The 18,727-nt window shown below is 58.1% G+C and overlaps 1 protein-coding gene across 5 annotated transcripts; it reads right to left on the reverse strand.

The window, feature by feature from the left end:
• Positions 1 to 571: 571 nt before the first annotated feature.
• Positions 572 to 18,049, reverse strand: ALDH3B1 (aldehyde dehydrogenase 3 family member B1). 5 transcript variants are annotated; one of them, XM_010366317.2, is made up of 11 exons: positions 17,913 to 18,021; positions 14,707 to 14,773; positions 12,708 to 12,870; positions 10,363 to 10,473; positions 10,109 to 10,229; positions 9,747 to 9,856; positions 9,305 to 9,386; positions 7,247 to 7,633; positions 6,353 to 6,519; positions 3,090 to 3,189; positions 572 to 1,461 (listed from the first exon to the last, which is right to left on the reverse strand). In XM_010366317.2, the coding sequence occupies exons 3-11, from the start codon at positions 12,867 to 12,869 to the stop codon at positions 1,271 to 1,273; spliced, it is 1,431 nt and encodes a 476-aa protein (XP_010364619.2). In that variant the 5' UTR covers position 12,870; positions 14,707 to 14,773; positions 17,913 to 18,021; the 3' UTR covers positions 572 to 1,270. The 5 variants fall into 5 exon arrangements, with proteins under 5 accessions (XP_010364619.2, XP_010364620.2, XP_010364618.2 ...); XM_010366318.2 differs by lacking the exon at positions 14,707 to 14,773 and having other exon boundaries at positions 9,747 to 9,832; positions 17,913 to 18,049; XM_010366316.2 differs by lacking the exon at positions 14,707 to 14,773 and having other exon boundaries at positions 17,913 to 18,049.
• Positions 18,050 to 18,727: the final 678 nt, after the last annotated feature.

Raw genomic sequence — 18,727 nt, forward strand, 5'->3', positions numbered from 1 at the left:
ATTACAGGTGTGAGCCACCACACCGGGCCCCTCCCCAGGAATGCTGTGGTAGAGGGACCCGGGGATGCCCCCAGTCTGCCTGTATGTGTGTGTGGTGGGAGGGTCTGCACTGAGAGTGGGTAGGAGTCGGGCAGGCCAGGAAGGGAAGGAGACAGAGGGCATGTCCCATGCCCATGCAGAGGAAGGACATGCACGGTAGACCAGGATGAGGACAAGGGAAGCCTCAGTGTGTGCAAAGGGGACAGTGGTTTGGGATTTGCATGCGGATGCCCGAGCCTCCAAAGGACTTGTGGGCCCCAGGGAGACTCTGGGGAAGTTCAGGCTGAGGAGTGGAGAGGGCTTTGGGCTGGTCAGCAGGTGCTCAGAGGAGAGGGGCTGGCCCTGGAGAGAAGGGAGGTCTCGGGATGGTGGCCCACACCTGACCCCGGCCCTTCGCCAGGCGATTCCTGCGTGGATTCCTGCGTGGATTGAGGAAATCCTGCATCATTACAGAATTGTTACCCAACACCAGGGGCTTGGTCCAGAGTCCTGTTGCTAGCTGCACAGAAGGCAAATCACCGAGATATAAGTATTGCCAGGGAAGAAGGCTTTATTCAGGTGACATCAGCCAGAGAGACAGGAGATGAAACTCAGGTCCATCCCTGTCCCCCTCCCTGACTAAAGTTGTAGGTTGACATCGTCTGAAAAGAAAGCAGGAGCCAAGGAAGAGGAGGTGGCCGGCAGGCTGTGGGAGCTGCCTGTCATTGTCCAAATGTAGGTTTCTCAAGCATCCAGCTTGTTAGGAAATTGGGCCGGTTTCAGAATCATCAACTTGTTCAAAAGTGGGACTTGGTTAATTCTCTCCACTGAACAAATGGGGAAACTGAGACTCAGAGGGCAGAGATGGCCTTGGATGCAGTGATTCCATGGTGTGGCCTGAGTCAGATGCCAGGGCCCCTCGGCCACCTGCTCCACAGGAGACGGGTGGCTTAGAGGCGCCGTGTCTGTCCTCTTCTCTTGAACATGGGTGGTTGGTGTGGGGGCAGGGAGTGGGTCACTGCACTGTTTCCCACGCCTCCTGCCTCGGCTCTCGTAGTTGGGAGCGGCTGAGGGAGGAGGCTGAGGCAGGGAGAGGGAAGACCCAAGAGGGAGGAGGCAGGCGCTGCTTTGAGGAGTGCCCTGGAGCCTTGGCAATCCTTTTCCTCCTAGGGCCCTGGAGCCCAGGCCCCATCTCCACCAGCTGCAGGCAACAGCGGTCATGGTGGTCTCAGGCCTGGGCCGGGGGAAGGGCTCAGAGCAGTGTGCAGCTGCAGCCTCGGGCCTCCATGGCCACCAGCAGCACCCTCAGGCGGCGCGGTGAATGCGGCGGGTAGCGGAGGTCGTTCAGCTTCTCCATCCCCGGTCTGCGCAGGAGGCAGGCGCGATGGTGGGAGAAGGTGTCAAAGGAGAACTTGCCGTGGTACTGGCCCATCCCGCTGGCACCTGTACAGTGGCACAGAACACAGGTGGTCAGGCCCTGGGGGTCTCCCAGTCACAGACAGTGGGGCCTAGGTGGGCTACTTCACCCCTCTGAGCCTCAGTTTCTCCATCTGTCCAGTGGGCTGATCATGAGGCACTGTGGGTAAAGGGCTTAGCCCCAAGCTTGGCACCAGCTCAGTAAGCCTTGGGGGCACCAGGTGCCAGGCAAGATAGGCAGACAGTGGTCAAGGGCATGGATTCCAGAGTCAGACTGCCTGGGGTTAAATCCTGGCCCTGCTGCAAACAATCTGTGTCACTTTGGACTGTGCCTGTCTCCTCTGCTGTGGGGTGACAAGGCACCTCCCTCCTAGGGTTGTGGTGGGAATTGAGGGGATATTGAGACCCCTGGACCCAGTAGGTGCTGTGTGCAATGAGCTCTCCTCAGCGTCGAGGTCGAGAGGTAGACGAGGCCCCAGGCCAGGGCGTCCAGGGCACAGCCTGGGTGGTGAGGGGTTGGATGCGGGGGCTTCCTGCAGTGAGTGAGCTCCAGGGATATGCAGTTAATGAGAGGAAGAGGGTGGGTGGGGGCAAGAGAGACCCAGGCTTGGGGAGCCTTAGAGGTGGGAGCCACGTGGTGTGTGAGGGAGCTGGGCAGAGCTCAGGCTGTGGGAGCAGCAGGTGGGGAAGCCGGGCTGGGGCCATGGCCACCAGGAAGGGCCGGCTCGGGGGCCTGGGAGCTGGGGGAGGCTTTCCTGAGGGAGCAGCAGGGTCAGATGTGCCCACAGACAGCCCCAGCTCTCCTCCGGGGCAGGGGAGGCGAGTTGAGGAGGCTGGGGCTGGGGAGGCAGCTAGGTGGAGTCGGGGGTAGCCGCCCAAACTCGAGCCAAGCCAGGACAGCAGCACAGGCACTGTCATGGCCCTGGCTGCCCTCCAGGAAGGGCGTGGACCCACCTGAGGCAGCTTGCCTGGCCCTGCCATCGTTCACTCTGGTGCTGAGTGTGGATGGGTGGCAGGGCTGCCTGTCACCTGCCCGGGGCCTACTGTTCACTGAGGAGGAGGTGGACTCAGAGGGGGAGGCGTCACCTGGGCCACAGGCGCATTGCTGGGACCATCTCTGAGGCTTCCTGACTCAGAGGCCAGGACTCTACAGTGGCATCGGGGGTGCTCTGGGGAGTGGAGGATTGACACTCATCTGGGCCTCTCAGGGTGGGGAGGTGTGGTACTGAGAGCTGAACGGGGGACGGGGTTAGAGGAGCGGCCGCCCTGGAGCAAAGGACGCAGGCGGCATTGCTGCTGAGGAGCAGATGCCAGGTCGTGCAGTTGGGGAGAAGAGCAGATAGCAGCGCAGTGGGCAGTGTGATCATGGTTGTGTGGTATTTTAAAACATTCACTAAATTGTGTGTCCGTGCAGAGATGGTCTAGAAGGTTCCACCGCAGACTTTTTATTTTTTTGATATGGTGTCTCACTATGTTGCCCAGGTTGGACTCAGAACCTCTGGGGTGGGGAGCAGTATGCAGGTTCTGGGGTGAGGCCTCCTTGCCTGTCCCTCTACACCGAGGTGGGGCTGGGGTGCTTTGGCGGGAATGTATGCAGGTAACACTATTGCAATTTGACCAAATGGTAACAGAAGGGCAGGGTAGCAGGCACCTACCCACTCCTCCAAAAGGCAGGCTGGCCAGGGTCATGTGCATGAAGCCGTCGTTCCCACAGAAGCCCCCGCTGCTGGTCTGGGTCAGCAGCCGCTTGACCACCTGGGAGAGAACAGGATGTGCGTGAGGCCACCTTGAGCCCCAGCAGGATCCTCAGGACCCAGAGCCTGTTCCATGCTGGACTCTGTGACACTGATCTTGCCTCAGAAAGGGTCTGAGGCCACCATGTCAGCTGAAGGGCCTGTGATGGTACAGGTGGGGCAAGGGGTTGTGTAGCAGCCCCTCATGGAGCTTCCAACTTGGGACATGTTTCCTGGACATCTGCTCATGTGTGGTCCGTGCTGGGGGCAAAGACTTTTAGGTCTGGGGGTAGGGGCAGGAAACCCAGTGTTGCTTGGGGACATGGAGGGTGCAGTGGCAGCAGTGCAGTGCTGGACAGCAGGGAGGCATCCTAGGGGAGGGGTGTCATGTGCCTGCTGAGTGGAGGAACTGGGAGGGACAGAAGTTGTTCAGGCAAAGAGGGTACCCCAGACAGAGTGGCGGCTGAAGGGCTGTGTGGTGTGAGCACAGAGACATGAAGACATAATGATGTGGTCAGATTTGCACTTTAGAAACAGAAGCATGGCTGTTGCTTGACTTAATAAAGGACCTTCTTCCTCAATCTGTAGGCTTATTTGAAGACTGAAAGGAAAAAAAGATTGGTAGACACTAAATTGTTGCTGCACAAAAACTTCAATATATTTAGTTGCAATCACTACGAGCCTCTGATCACAGCTGGGTCAGGGCTTGCCTGATGTGGGGAAAGTGGACTCCCCCCCAGTGGATTCAGACGTCACTTCATGGCATGAGACTAGCGTTACCCACAGTGGCAGTGGCAGCAGATGGAGGAGATGGAGCAGAAGGCAGCAGAGGGCGTCCCAAGTAGTACGGGCAAGCCACCTTGTGCGTGACTTGTGTCTTAGGTGTGACTCTGTGTCCTGGGAGCAGTGCTGGGTGGTCAGAAAAGTTTGAAGCCAGATGACTCCACTGCCAAAAAGCCTCTGTAGAGGTTTCTAAAGGTAAAAGTATCCAGATGAAGCAGGGCTCCTTGGAGGAATGGCTACTTCTGGAGTTGGAGCAGGGAAGATACAAGATGAGCCTGGAGCTGCTTGTAGCACCAGAGGGGAAGGAGGTGGTCACAACCCAAGAGGCTGGGACACCTTACATGGGCTTCTGAGCCGGAGCCTCCGACAAACCACACGACCTTGGATTACAGCCCCTGGAGTCAAATAAATATACCTGAGTCCGTACTGACCTAAATAAACAATTCAAGAGATGAATCTCTTACAGAATTCCAGGAAATAGATGTAGATACTGCCGCTAGCCAAGAATACTGTATCCAGCTAAGACTACGCTGCATAGATGAAGAAGAAATAAAGCCTTTCCCAGACAAGCAAAGGCTGGGGAAATTTACCACGACTACAGCAGTCCTGCAAGAAATGCTCAAAGGAATCTTCACATGAAAACAAGTTGATATTTGCCATAATACACACAAAAATACAAAACTCGCAGGCTCTATAAAACAATCATACGAAGGAGGAAGAGAAAGCTATCAAAGGGCAATACAACAGAATTCCACCAAACCACACACGGAATAAGAAAAGGATGTATAAAATAACTAGATAATCACTAACACTATGATAGACCAGCATAGAGCTTAATTACCCCCACCTGGTGAGGGTGGGGTAGCCTTAGAGACTTGCTTCCGAATAATAAAAAAACAACAGTAACTTCCCAGGGAGACCCTGGCAGACACCGCCCTAACCCGGTAGTGAAGGCTCCCCCTCACTAGCCACATGTGCATCTCAGGTGCCCCTGATGTGGTGTGAGAGGCAGGTTCATCTCTGTGGGATTCTCTCCTAAAACCGGTAACCCTTCTTTAATCATGAGAAATACACCAGACGAGCTGAGGCTGGAGATGTTCTACAGGAGACTTGTCCAGCACTCCTCAAGCTGAGAGGCTTATTAATGCAAGGTGGGACACTGGCATTAATAGCAAAGCACTGCTGTCACTTTTTTTTTTTTTTTTTTGGTTAGGAGATCCTTCCCCCTCAGCCTCCTGAGCAGCTGGCACTATAGGTGTGTGCCACTATTCGCAACTAATGTTAAAAAAAGGCTTCACAGAGACGGGGTTTTGCTATATTGCCAGGGCTGGTCTCAAACTCCTGGGCTCAAGCAATCCTCCCACCTCGACCTCCCAAATGCTGGGATTCCAGGTGTGAGCCACCGCGCCCAGCCCTGCCATCACTTTTTTAGTTTTGACCCATCTAAGCACCATTAAACGGGGGAAGTTAGGTGTGGGGTACATGGGAACTCTGTACCATTTTGGCAACTTTTCTGTAAATCTAAAAGTATTTCCCAATACAAAGTTTATTTAAAAAAAGTTCAAGTGGCTGGGCACGGTGGCTCATGCCTGTAATCCCAGCACTTTGGGAGGCCAAGGCAGGTGGATCACCTGAGGTCAGCAGTTGAAGACTAGCCTGGCCAACGTGGGGAAACCCCATCTCTACTAAAAATACAAAAAGTTAGCCGGGCATAGTGGCACACACTTGCTACCCCAGCTACACAGGAGGCTGAGGCAGGAGAATCGCTTGAACCCGGGAGGCAGAGGTTGCAGTGAGCTGAGATTGTGCTACTGCACTCCAAGCTGGGCAATAGAGTGAGACTCCATCTCAAAAAAAAAAAAAAAAAAAAAAAGGGATTCAAGTGGAGGAATCGAGGAACCGGCTGAGGGACGGGGGGGTGGGTAGGGATTGCTGGTACCTCCTGGTGTTTTTTACTCTGACGTCTCCACCCTTGGGCCTCCCAGGCTGCCTCTGCAGCTTGAGCAGGGGTGGGGGATCAGGGCTCATTCTCGGACCTGCACCTTTGGGTCATCCCTGACATGTTGCCTGTTCCTTCAGAGCCAGGCATGAGGGGTCATGTGGCCACCAGGCTCCAATGTGTAAGGAAGAACAAAGGCAGGGGCTGACCAGAAGAAACACTGGACCCTAGAGAAGACCCCGGGAAGCCACCCACTGAAGGCCTAGGAGAGTGGCGCCCGGACTGGGGACAGGGTTGGGGTGGGTGAGGCTCAGCTGCTTCCAGGAGAGTGGGCAGAGACAGAGCCAAGAGGACCACCATTCCAAAGTCCTGAAGCCACTGGATTTTGGTGGCCCCTCTGCTGCCACCACTTGCACTGGCCACTGCAAGTTCCTGACCCTGCCCAGCCCGGCCGCACCCCCACCTGGCTGCTGTTGGAGAAGGCGTACAGGGCCAGGGGCTTCTCCCGCCTGTTGATGAACTCGATGGCCTCGTCCACACTCCGCACGTTCAGGATGGGCAGGATGGGCCCGAAGATCTCCTCCTGCATCACCAGCTCCGTCTCCTGCACATCCACCAGCACCGTAGGGGCTGCCGGGCACCAAAGACCGCTCAGCCCCGGAGCCACAGTCAGGACAGCACCCAGGGCTGGGGGTAGAGATGGGGACAGGGCCACGGGCCAGGGCTCCAGGCCAGGATCCCAAGGTCTGACTTCCCATTGCTTCAGGCTTCGGATTGTTTAGGGAAGAAAGTCTCCCCACAGCCCCCAAGAAGGGACCCTAGGTCTTCCCCAGCCTGCTCAGGACCTGTGGGGCCCAGAGAATCCCCCAACCTTGGTCTCACAGTCAGGGGTGATGGGATTCTTAGAACCTTGGGGTTCATGAGGCGACAGCACCCCAGAATATTGGAGCCACAGTGTCCCATGAGCTGCTGAGCCGTACGGCCCAGGAGACTGGGGGGCTCAGGATGGGGCCATCAGAGTTCAGAACCTGGGGATCCTGGGCTCGGAGAATCTGAGGTTGTGGCCTTTCAGGACAGCCAGTGGTGGGATGGGAGTTCATCTTAGCACGCTGGGCCCTGGAGCCCTGGGATCCGAACTCAGCGAATCCAGGACTGAGGGACCAGAGTTTAGCCTTGTGGGGCCACAGGCTCAGAAGCACAGAGACGGAGTCATGGCACTGGAGCCGTGGCTCAAGGCTGGGCTCTGACAGTGGGGCCGGCTTTCAGGTGCGGGTCCAGACTCGTGGCCTAGCCATGGGCACTCCCGTGAGGAGGGATCTTGGCCCAGGTGGGCTGTGGTAGGGGCAGCAGGACTCACCGATGTAGCGATCGCTCTCGTCACTCTGGCCCCCAATGGCCACATGGCCGCAGCCCAGCAGTGCCCGCAGCCGCTGGAACTGTTTCTGGTTGATGATGCGGCCCAGGTTTGGGGAGCTCTGGGGGTCGTCGCCATAGAAACGGGTGATGGTGCTCTGCAGGGCGGGCAGCAGCCTCTCCTGCATCTCGGGGCTGCACAGGACGTAGTCGGGGGCCACGCAGGTCTGGCCGGCGTTGAAGTAGCGGAACCAGGCCACGCGGTTGGCCACGGTCTGGGGGTCGCAGTTGTCGTCCACGTAGCAGGGGTTCTTGCCCCCCAGCTCCAGGGTGACAGGTGTCAGGTGCTTGGCGGCAGCGGTCATGACAATCTTGCCCACACGAGGGCTCCCTGGGTGTGGAAGGAAACCAGAGTGACCGTTCAGTGACCTGGGCCAGGCGGGATGGCCCAGCCCAGGGCCCCGCTCCTCCCTGGAGAGGTGTTGGAGTCAGCAGGCACCATCCCTCGCCTGGCCTTTCCTTGTTCCTCACTGCAGCCCAGGGCCCTGCTCATCCTTCACCAGGACCAGCCCCTAAGCACAGAGTCTCAGGAGGGAATGGTGCATGGCCGCTATTGGCCCCCAGGGTCCCCCTCCTGAGCCAAACCCCTTGGCTCCTCCCGCCTCTGCTTCTGACCCTGGCTTACCCTGCAGGGGACTCTTTGCAAAATGCTGCACGGAACCCCTCCATCTCCTTTGGAAACTTCAGGGATACCTGATCAACCAAGGCTGGAATCCAGCTCTGTCTGCAGCATTCAGGTCTCTCTTCTCTAAACCTAAACCTGGAAGTTCTGCCACATGCCCAGCCCTTTCTTTCTGACCCTTGAGGTGGACTGGCCCAGGCCAATGCAGGCGTCCACATGTCCTGCCTGGCTCGGCCTCACCTCTCCTCTGTGCTGGCCTCTGAGAGCCCAGCAGTCTCCCCATGCACTCAGCCTTCTCTGCCCTAGCCCTGTCTGGGCTTCAAGGCCTCCTCTCCAGACCTGACTCGCGGACCACCCTGCTCCATCTGTGGGGATGGCCCTGGCATTTCTCCCCCTTGTGGTCAAGGATTAAAGCCAGCAGGAGCCACTGTCCCTTCTCTACTCTCACCCCTGCCCCGTCCTGGGCACAGTGCTTCCTGGGCTCTGTGGTTCCTTCTGGGGCTCCTTCTGTCTTTGCTGGGAGGTGGCCTGGTCAATCCTGCCAGGCCCTTCCCCATGACTGCCTTGACCTGCAAGGCACAGACTCGCCTGCCAGCACCACTGTCTTCCTCCCCCTCTCTCTGCCCCTCACTAGCTCAAAAACTCGAGGCTGAGTTTTTGTGGTGGCTCATGCCTGTGATCACTGCAATTTAGGAGGCCAAGGCAGGAGGACTGGTTGAGGCCAAGAGTTCGAGACCAGCCTGGGCAACATAGTGAGATCCTGTCTTTACTAAAAATACAAAACATTAGCCGGGCGTGGTGGAACATGCCTGTCATCCCAGCTACTTGGGAAGCTGAGGCATAAGCATCACTTGAACCTGGGAGGCGCAGGGGTTACAGTGAGCCAAGATTGTGCCAAGATTGTGCCACTGCCTGGGTGACAGAGCAAGGCTCTGTCACACACAAAAAAAAGGAGTGACCTCTGGCATGGATTTCACCAAGGGCTTGTGTGCACATTCCAGCCTGTCCCCATCCTGGCCACAAGGGTGACCCTGGGCAGGAAGCTGAAGCCTAGTCCCTCATCTGCCTGCAGACAGGGCTGTGGGCACCAGTAGGGTGGTGTCTAAGAGCCTGGCGGCAGTGGGGTCACATATGAGGGTCTGGGGGCAGTGGGGGCAGAGGCTATGGTTCCTGAGGCTGTGGTTGGCACGGTGGGCTGGCCCTGGACGTGGGACTCCATCCCTTCCTAAGGGGTCTGGGGATCCAGGACTGCTCCCAGCCTGGTCCAGAGAGAGGAGGATTCAGTCTCCCTTGTGGACTCCCAGATTTAGGGACAGGACCCCTGAGCATGGGGCTGTCCTCCCCGACCCCAGCCTGTCCCGACCCTCATCCCGGCCTCACCTGTGAAGAAGATGTAGTCGAACCTATGCTCCAGCAGCTGCCCCGTCTCCTGGGGCCCCCCCAGCACCACGGCAAAGCAGCTCTGCAAGACGGGATGGGTGAGGCTCCCTCTGGGACCCCAGCTCCAAGAGCCCAGGGAGGAGCCCGCCCTGCCTGGACCCTGCCCTGCAGGCCCAGCTTGGAGTCCGGGTGGCGCTGGAGGGACTGATGCCAGGGCCAGGTGGAGGCAGACACGGGACCCCTGGCAACAGGCTGCCCTCGCTGCTCCTCAGAGGGAAAGTGAGGCTGAGAGGGGCGGTGACTCGGTCAAGTTTACACAACTCAGAAGAGGCAGAATTGAGGCGGGGACTTGGGTCTGACCGACAGGCCCTTCCATGTCAGGGGCTGCCCAGCCCTTGAGCTCTGCCTGTTCCCACTCCACCTGCCTGGCAGCCCTGCTCACCTCGTCCAGGTATCGGGGCAGCACTTCAGCCAGGACCTTCTCGATGCTCTTGCTAATCTCTGATGGCTTCAGCACCACGCAGTTCCCTGCAGGGCAGCGCAGGGAGAGAGCTGGGGGAGGCGTAGCCCGCTCTTGGTCTCCATACACCTGCAGGGCAGGCATCGGCCTCACCCACTTTCAGATGCAGAACCTGGTTCAGAAAGGTGACATGATGGGCCCAGGGCCACACAGCCCGGGTACGGTGGACCAGACAGTCTTCTTTGTCACCTGGGCCAGTTCCCCCATGTCCTCCTGGGATCCATGGGTGGCCCTGAGACCCCGAGCGCGGAAGGGTGGCCGGAAGGGGCAGGCCCAGCTCTCACCTGCAGCGAGGGCACCCACGAGGGGCACCAGCGTCAGGTTCAGGGGATAGTTCCAGGGTGCAATGATGAGGACCAGGCCAAAGGGCTCCTTCCGGATGAAGGCGGAGTCCAGCTGTGTGGCCTGGGCGGGGAGCCGGGGATGAAATTAAGTGCTCAGCACCCCGACCCCTTGGCAGCCAGCTCCATCCAGAGGGGCCACCCTGTGGGAGCAAATATCCCCTGAGCCCCCGCCCGCCTCAGCCCGACCAGCTCACCAGGTTTCTGGGCACACGCTCGTCCTTCATCCAGGCCCGGAGGTTCCTGAGGGCCAGGGTGATCTCGCCCTGGCTGATGGCAACCTCAGACAGCTCCGACTCGAAGGCCGACTGCGGGAAGTGGGTGGGGTCGGGGTGGGCCAGGATTCCCAGAGTCAGCAGGAGGGTACAGCCTCCTCCAGGCAGGACCTGCTTCCACAACTCATTCATTCATTTTCATTCGTTCATTCACTCACTCACTCCATGTTCAGTGCGTGCTTCCTGTCTGAGGTGCTGTCTCTGTGCAAAACAGAGGGACCTGCCCTGGGGCCGAACTTGCAGGGGTAGTCGGTCCATGTGAAGGTGAAAACACTGACAGCTCCATTAGGATGTGACTGTGCTAGGGAAAGCACGGAGCAGGGTAGGGGTGGAGACTGCTGGAGCGTGTGGCTGTGCACAGGTGCGCACATGTATACATCCACATGAGCACTTGTGTGTGTGCTGTTTTTACAAAGTGGCCAGTACAGGTCTCCAGGCAGGCGGTCACATTTGAGCAGTGACCTGAAGGCAAGGAAGGAGCAAGTCGTGGGTACTGGGAGGCGGCATACTGTGGGCAGAGCCCCTGGCAGCTGCAAAGGCCCTGAGGTGGCTGTGAGCTTGCTCTGCTCCTGTTTAGCAAGAAGAGGAGTGGGCAAGGTGAGGGGGCCAGGCGGCTGGGCAAGGGACTCCTGAGAAGAGCAGGGATGGGATCTGACTTAGGTTTTCTTTTAATGTAAAAAAAGTTTATTTTTTGATTTTTTGCAGAGATAGTGTCTTGCTATGTTGCCCAGGTGGGTCTTGAACTCCTGGCCTTAAGCAATCCTCCCACCTTGGCCTCCCAAAGAGCAGGGTGGAGATTGGTCTGCAGGGGACACAGGCACAGCCACCCTTAGGTAAATGCTGTCAGTTCCCACAGCCCAGAGGCCAGGGCCACTGTCAGGCTTCTAAGCAGGAGTGAGGAGACCCAAATCAATGGGGACATTGTCCTGCTCTCGGCTAGCCAGTGCGCCCTGCCCTCTGCACCCCAAGGGAGGAGAGATCAGCCAGTCAGCAGGCTGCAGGCCACTGGAGAACAGGTCAGGGACACCAGGGCCAGGCTGTCTCCCTGCCTGAGGTTATGGGGTGCAGGCTCTCCCGGGTCAGGGCAGAGGGGGGTGCTGGATGGGCCAGAGGACCAGCGAAGCCCAGGAGAAGGGGATGCCCTGCCTGAGGTCACTCAGCGAACCAGGGGCAAGGCCAGGGCTACAGCTGGCTTCCACCCAAGAGGGGCCCCAGGCCTTCAGGGTCCAGACAGAGGCCATGATGCCTGCTGTACCCAGAGAGAAGCCCAAGGCCGCATAGCCTATGAGGCCCACCTAGTGTGGCCCATGCCCCAGGCCTCCTCTTTGTTGTCTCTTTCTCTCCCACTCCCCACAGCCATGCTGGCCTCCTGGTTGCTCCTCAAGCGGAAACGCCCAGCACCTCCTGCCTCAGGGCCTTTGCACATGCTGTGCCTGCTGCCATCTCCCCAGCGCCCATGGGGAGCCTCCCCCTCCATCTTCATGTCTCTGCTCTAAGGCCCCTCCCTCAGAGAAACCTTCCCTGACCCTCACATATAAAACAGCACCCTGATCCTGGCCCCCTCTCTCCCCTTCACCCTGGGTGTGTCTCCAGGGCACATATTTCAACCCAACAAGCTGTGTAATTATTATTTTTATTATTATTTTTGAGATAGAGTCTCACTGTGTTGCCCAGGCTAGAGAGTGCAGTGATGTGACCTTGGCTCACTGCAACCTCCACCTCCCAGGTTCAAGCGATTTTCATGCCTCAACCTCCCGAGTAGCTGGGATGACAGGCGCCCACCACCACATCCAGGTAATTTTTGTATTGTTAGCAGAGACGGGGTTTTGCCATGTTGGTCAGGCTGGTCTTGAACTCCTGGCCTCAAGTGATCTGCCCACCTCGGCCTCCCAAAGTGCTGGGACTACAGGCGTGAGCCACCACGCCCGACCTCGCTGTGCAATTATTTATTTGCTGTTTTATTGTCTCTGACAGGTCAGCTTCATAGGTATGGGAACTTTGTTTTATTCTCTGATATATATCCAGAGCCTAGAACAGTACCTGGCACGTAGTACCTGGCACATAGTAGGTGCTCAGCAAGTAGTTGCTACGTGAATACAGAAATGAATGACTGGATGAATGTGCAAGAGCAGCTCTGGCCTAGGGGAGGAGCTGCTTTCAACTCCCCTTCATGGAGGGCTCAGCTGCCTTCATCCTCCTCTCTCCCAGCTGCCCTCCATGCCCCCCTGCCCCTGGTGCACCCTCTCATACCCCCAACCCCAGCCCACCTTGTGCAGGTCCTGGGCCAGCGCGTCATGCAGAAGCTGCTTGTTTTCTTGCAGGAAGCGGCCCAGGCCTCGGAGCTGCGCAGCCCGGAACTCAGCCGACCGCGTACGCCCCGTGTGGAAGGCCTCCCGCAGCCGCCGCAGCGTGTCCTCAAAGGGGTCCATCCTGCCAGATGGGGTGGCATGAACTGGGTGGCCAGGGCTGCCCCTCCTTCACGGGCACCACCCAGCCGCCCCAGGGTCTGGGCACCCCTGACCTGCCTGCACCCACAGGGGCTTGCAGACACCTCTACCTCACACACACACAGGGACCTACTCAGATGGCCCCACGGGGACTGAGGCTGCCTGCGACCCCTTACCCCCAACAGTGAACACTCCCAGACACACATGAAGCCCCTCGCATCACTCCCCGCTGCCATGGACCTGGAGGCAGCTGAAGGACTGGATGTGGGCTTGGGGACAGCTGCTCCACCACAGCCCCCTGAGGGTGAGCAGCAGGCAGAGTGCCACACTTCTTCCTGCCGCACAGAAATTAACCCCAAGCCATGGCCTCTGCCCTGCCCTGATGCCCCTCCTGGAGGCGGGGCGGCCTCACCCCTGCCAGCCTGAATGAGGTAAGCAGGAGCTTGATGAGTAGAGGGGGTATCCCACCCACTGCCACCATGGCCACCACCTGGGAGCACTCCAGACACAGAATTCTCCATCTTCCCCTGTCCCCAGCCTGGGGGCACTGCCCAGGGAGGCCAGGCCAGTGGGCAATAGCCTCCTCTCCCTGTGCCTTAGCTTCTGCAGGAAGAGGGAGAACACCTCGGGCCTCCTGGAGGCCCTGCTGTCCACCTCGCCGGGGCTGTGGTGCTGGGAGGTGGAAACAGCTGTGGGGGAGAGGATCGGGGGTGGGAGAGGGCGTTCCTGCCTCCATGCTGGTGCCAGCCAGGGCTGGCAGGCAGGGTAGGGGCCTAGATATTCCCCCGAGCCCTGCCTGTTTACTTGAAACTTGAAGTTCATCGGAGGAGCGCTCTGGCACACTCATTCCTTGGCCTGGTGCCAAGGACATGAGGGGACCCTTTCCTCCTTCCCTCTCTGAGTCCCTTTCCTCCAGATCTCAGTTTGGTCGATGCTTCCTCCAGGCAGCCCACCCAGATTATGCCCTCATCCACTGTCACAGTGGCCCCTTGACTCTGCTCCCCACCGTTCTGAGTTTTGCTATGTGATAAACGTCTGGTTACACTCTACCCACCTCCCAACCCTGTCCACATCCCCCCTACTTCCCCCTCATTAGACTGGGAGCAGGCCCCTCTGTGCCTACTTATTTGAGACCTAGTGCTCAAAGCCTGTCATGTTACTGGTGTGGTGATGGCACCTGCCAGCTGCTAATGAGACCACACAGTCCATTCCGAGCCCAGGGCCCAGCGTCCGTGAGCACAAGGCTGTGGGTGATTATTAAGTGGCCACCTTGAAGGCGGCACCTGCTTCGGTCTGCAGGATGGCCCTGCTGGACCAGTGTGCTGCTGACAGCCTGGTCGGGAGACCCAGGCCAGCCCTCAGCTGGAGTGATTGGGGGGCGGGGGACAGGCAGGCTGAACCCACCATCTTCCTGCTCTGACTGGGAGAAGCTGGGCAGCTGCCCGCACACAGGACAGGCACCATGGTCCCCATAGGGGATGGCCCGTCACGGGAGCAGGACTGAGACCCAGGAGCCAAGAACGAGCCTCTCGAGCCACCATCAGGCCTATCTCCGGGCTCTGCCTCTTACTGGTTATGGGACCTTGGGCAAGTAACTCACCTTCTCTGCCTCAGTTTCCTCATCTGTGAAATGAGGATGCTAATGGCACCTGGTGTCATTGTGAGGATTAAATGACATCACGCTGCATAAAATGTTTGCTGTTGTGCCCACAGAAAGTACTCGACAAAGGTCAGCTCTGGGTGTTCTGCTAAGTAGCCTGCAAATATTTATCTCCCCCAACTCCGCACTCTCCTGGGTCATTTTCCATTCTACTCTCACCTTCAGACTTCTGCCGATGGTCAAAGGCAAACCACGCCTGCACCTCTCTCGCCCTTTGTAAGAATCTCTGCAGAAACCACAAACATGCAAGGCACGTAATGTGAATGGGGGGCTGTGGGCCGGGAGCTCTGCAAGGGATGGAGTTCTGCATGGAACATTCCAGAACCCTCCTAGCAACACTGAAACCAACTCACCAGGGCCGCAGGACACATCTCTCCCACAGGGCAGCCAGCCCTGGCATTGCCCCTACGGGTCACTCACTCTGGACTGAGGCCCCCAGGGAGTGCCCAGCAGGGGACAGGGAGCTGGGCAGGACCCTGGCAAGCGGAGAAGCCAAGGCTGCCTTCCGCCTGAGATCCGGGGATCCTGGGCCTGTGACCCACCGAGGGTGCCGGGCAGCCATTGTGGTCACACAGAATAGGGAACTCCTGAATCAGGCACTGGGCTGGCGGCCCCCAAGCCCACCCCCAAGGCACCTCTCCCACAGTGTGAGGTCATAAGGAAGTTGCGTGTGATCCCCGTGCCTGCCCTTACTCATTTCACCACCACGGCTGCCTACTGAGGGGCCGCTGTTCACCCCACTGCAGGAGATGGAGGCTGAGGCTCAGAGAGGGCCAGAGCTTGCCTGATGCCACCCAGCTCCTCACACTGGAAAACCCAAATCCAGAAGAGCAGAAGGCTACCCACCCGGGCTCCTACCTCCCTCATAGTCCCCTGGGGATGGGCAGCCAAGTCCTTGGGGGAAGGGACACTGGGTTGGGGCCTGGACAGTAGACCCAGGGCCGGGTGGACTCCGGCAGGCCGGCTGTGGGAGGGGTGCCCAGTGAGGGGAGGTCTTGCTGTTTGGATTCCATTTCCTTGGCCTCCCTCCTCACCACTGCTGCCACTCTCCACTAGTGCTTGGGTTGTGGGGTCTAAGACCACCTCTTGCCTCCTGGGGCTGAGCCACTGAGGTCCGGGGCTGATGGGCCCAGGGGTCTCTGGGGCATGGCCCCCCATCACAGGTTGAGGCGCATCTGGCCCAGACCTACAGCTTCTGGGGTAGGGGGGAGTTGCCACATCATTTGGTAATGAAGACAGTGGCTCTGTTTCCTCTGGCCTAAGGGCCGGGGCAGGACCAGCCACTTCCCCCCAAGGCCGCAGGCCTCTAAAAGCAATACTCAGGTGCCCGCACGCTGGGCACTATGCCAGCCTGGATGCTCACCACAGGTGCCCACAAGCTCTGGGAACAGAGTGGGGAGGAACGGGGACGACATATCACAGGGAGTGAACGGCTGGCCAAGCCGCTGCCCTCAACCTCATAGCAGGGACCGTCCTGCTGAGGGACCATTCCTGGGCAGAGACCCCCCTGCTCGTTCACACCCCGGCCTGTCAAGTGGGTTGGATTCCAAGGAAATGGAGGCTCTGCCCGTTCTCTCATTCTTCCTGCCTCAGTTTCCTCATCTATACCTTGGGCCTTCTAAGAGCATCCTCTCAGCACAGGTGTGGTCTGGGGGCCCAATGACCTGGGTTCAAACTGCAGCAACCATGTGTGAGTGGGGATACCTTGGGCAGGTTGCTTGACCTCTTTGTATTCACTTTTCCCATCTGTAAAATGGGGCACTGGCTGTAGCCCCCACACAACTGTCGGGAGAATTCAAGCACTGGGAGCCCGGGAAGTGCTCAGTGTCCACGGAAGACGGATGTACAGAGGAGGGCTGGGGGCGGCCCCTGGGGCAGGGGCCTGAAGAGACCTAGATCGAGGGTGGGTGCTGGGGAGACACGGACATCACCCTGAGACCCAACTGGGGACAGTGATGTGGTGACAGACGGACTGAACATGGTGAGTAGAGGGCCTGGGGGGACCCCCATCAGGGCAGCCAGAAGGCGGAGATCACCAGGTCAGCTTCAGGGGACCCACAGGCCCAATACCACAGGGTCTCCGATTCCGATCTCCTGCAGTTTAACTTCCTTAAACAAACATGATGAGAGGCTGTGGTTTTGACCTGAGTTCCTGTACTAGGCCCCAACAGACAAGACCAAACCAAAATGGAGGCACTTATGCCAAACAGCACGTCATCAAACTGAAGCTTTAAGGAAGCAGATAGAGCCCAAAACAACAGACAAGTTTCTCCGGGAAGCGGGAGATTCCAGTCCACCTGGGCTGGCGTTGTCAGGAAGTCCCCTCTGCCTTAACCCTTAGAAAAAAGCCATCTGCAGCGACATGGTGTCTGCAGCGATCCAGTGTTAGGTAGCTTGGTGTTTCCTACTTTTCTGTTTCCTCCTTTTTGCCTCACGAACCCCCTGTTCCGCCACAGCCTGGTGGGAACTCTCATTCCATTTTGTAGAATGGAGGCTGCCCAGATCCACGAATCATGAATAGAAGCCAATTTGATCTATAACTAAATGTGTTGTCATTTTGTCTTTTGATGGCCTTAAGCTGGATTTTCATGAGGTCTCCCAAAGCTCGGCAGCCCCTCCCTTCCATGGGGTCCCTGGGGAGCCAGGGACCAGTGCATCCCCGCGTTTGTGGCTTAGGCCGACCCAAACCTGGGCCACAAAGCGGCTGAGCAGCCTCGGCTCCCTGATGGGGCATAGTTCCCTGATGGGGCATAGTTCCCTGATGGGGCATAGCTCCCTGATGGGGCATAGTTCCCTGATGGGGCATAGTTCCCGGGATGAGAAGGGCCTCCTGCAGGCAGGGCGGGGCTGGCTGGCTACTCCTTCCTTGGACCCTGACAAAGTCCATTGCTAAGAACAATTCTTTCCCAGAGTCATTCATCGCCACGTCCCCGCATCAGTGCTGGGCGTGCAGGCTGGTGCCCAGGAAACAGCTGCTGCTGGAAGAGATACTTGACCCCATGCAGGGAAGGGGGCACAGTCCTTCCTGGGGCAGCTGGGCCCAGAACTGGTCCCTTGGTTCCCTTGGAGGGTGTCTGGGAATCCCAGGAAGAGGAGGCGGTGGCAGCCCAGCTCGGACAACGGAAGGCTGCCTGCTAGCCAGTGGGGTGCCCGGGACTTTGCTGCCACTCCCCAGCCCTGCCTCTCCTCCTTCTGCTTTCTCCCCCAGCAGGCAGGCAGATGAGCTCAGCCAGAACATGGCGGCCCCTGAGTGCAGCTGCCTGTGGCTAGGCCCGCCTGGGCTGCCTGTAACCCACAGTTGCTGAACTGGACTCTGGCCCTGACTGCTGGCCCACTACAGCCCCAGCCTCCCCGGGATACTGTACCTGAGGCTCTGCCAAGCTGCCCTTCCTCCTGGCTGTCTCACTCTGCCTGGCAGCCCTGCTGTTAAGAAATGTCCAACGCAGGGCCAGCCCCCGGGAGGCGGAGTTGCCTTGGCCTCATGCCTGACTCTGGCTCTGGGCGGGCTGGAGACTGCAAGGCGAGATTTCACCACCACCTCCCTTGGGGCCTCGATATCTCCTCCCAGACCACAGAGAAGGAGTCAACGCCCAGAGGGCGCCAGGCTAGAGACACACAGCAGGGATGAGCTCCCAGCTGAGGGCCAGCCTGAGGAGGAGGAGTGGGGCAGTGCCCCTGGGAATCCTGGTGTGGGGAGGGGAACTATCACTGCATCAATTATACTATATTATAATATTAGTGGAATGTTATATTCTGTGGCCCAGAATAGCAAGGAAGGTCTCTATCCCCACTCCCAGCCTTCACTCGATGCCTCCGTAAGGAAGGAGACCACTACTACTCCTGCTGCCCTCCTCCCACCACCTTGCCTGGTTTACAAGACAGGAGGAAAGAGAGAAAGCAAAAAGTTAGAAAAAACAGAAGTAAGAGAAATAGCCAGAAGACCTTGGCACCACCACCCAGCCCTGGTAGTTTAAAAAAGTAATAATAATAATAACATCAACCTCTGACCTAAAATACTTGTGTTATCTGTAAATTCCAGACATTGTATGAAAAAACATTGTAAAACTTTCTGTTCTGTTAGCTGATGCACATAGCCCCTGATCACATTCCCCACACTTGCTCAATTTATCACAACCCTTTCACGTGGACCCTTAAAGTTGGAAGCCTTTAACAAGGCTGA

This window comes from Rhinopithecus roxellana, chromosome 15 (assembly GCF_007565055.1).
Source record: "Rhinopithecus roxellana isolate Shanxi Qingling chromosome 15, ASM756505v1, whole genome shotgun sequence".
Taxonomy (NCBI): domain Eukaryota; kingdom Metazoa; phylum Chordata; class Mammalia; order Primates; family Cercopithecidae; genus Rhinopithecus; species Rhinopithecus roxellana.

Excerpts from the sequence above, each read along its gene's own strand:
- ALDH3B1 (XM_010366316.2), bottom strand. The coding sequence starts at position 12,869 with ATGGACCCCTTTGAGGACACGCTGCGGCGGCTGCGGGAGGCCTTCCAC. Across the intron at positions 6,520-7,246 it reads CGAGAGCGATCGCTACATCG|CCCCTACGGTGCTGGTGGAT; the intron begins GTGAGTCCTGCT and ends GGTGCCCGGCAG. Across the intron at positions 3,190-6,352 it reads CCTTCTCCAACAGCAGCCAG|GTGGTCAAGCGGCTGCTGAC; the intron begins GTGGGGGTGCGG and ends GTTCTCTCCCAG.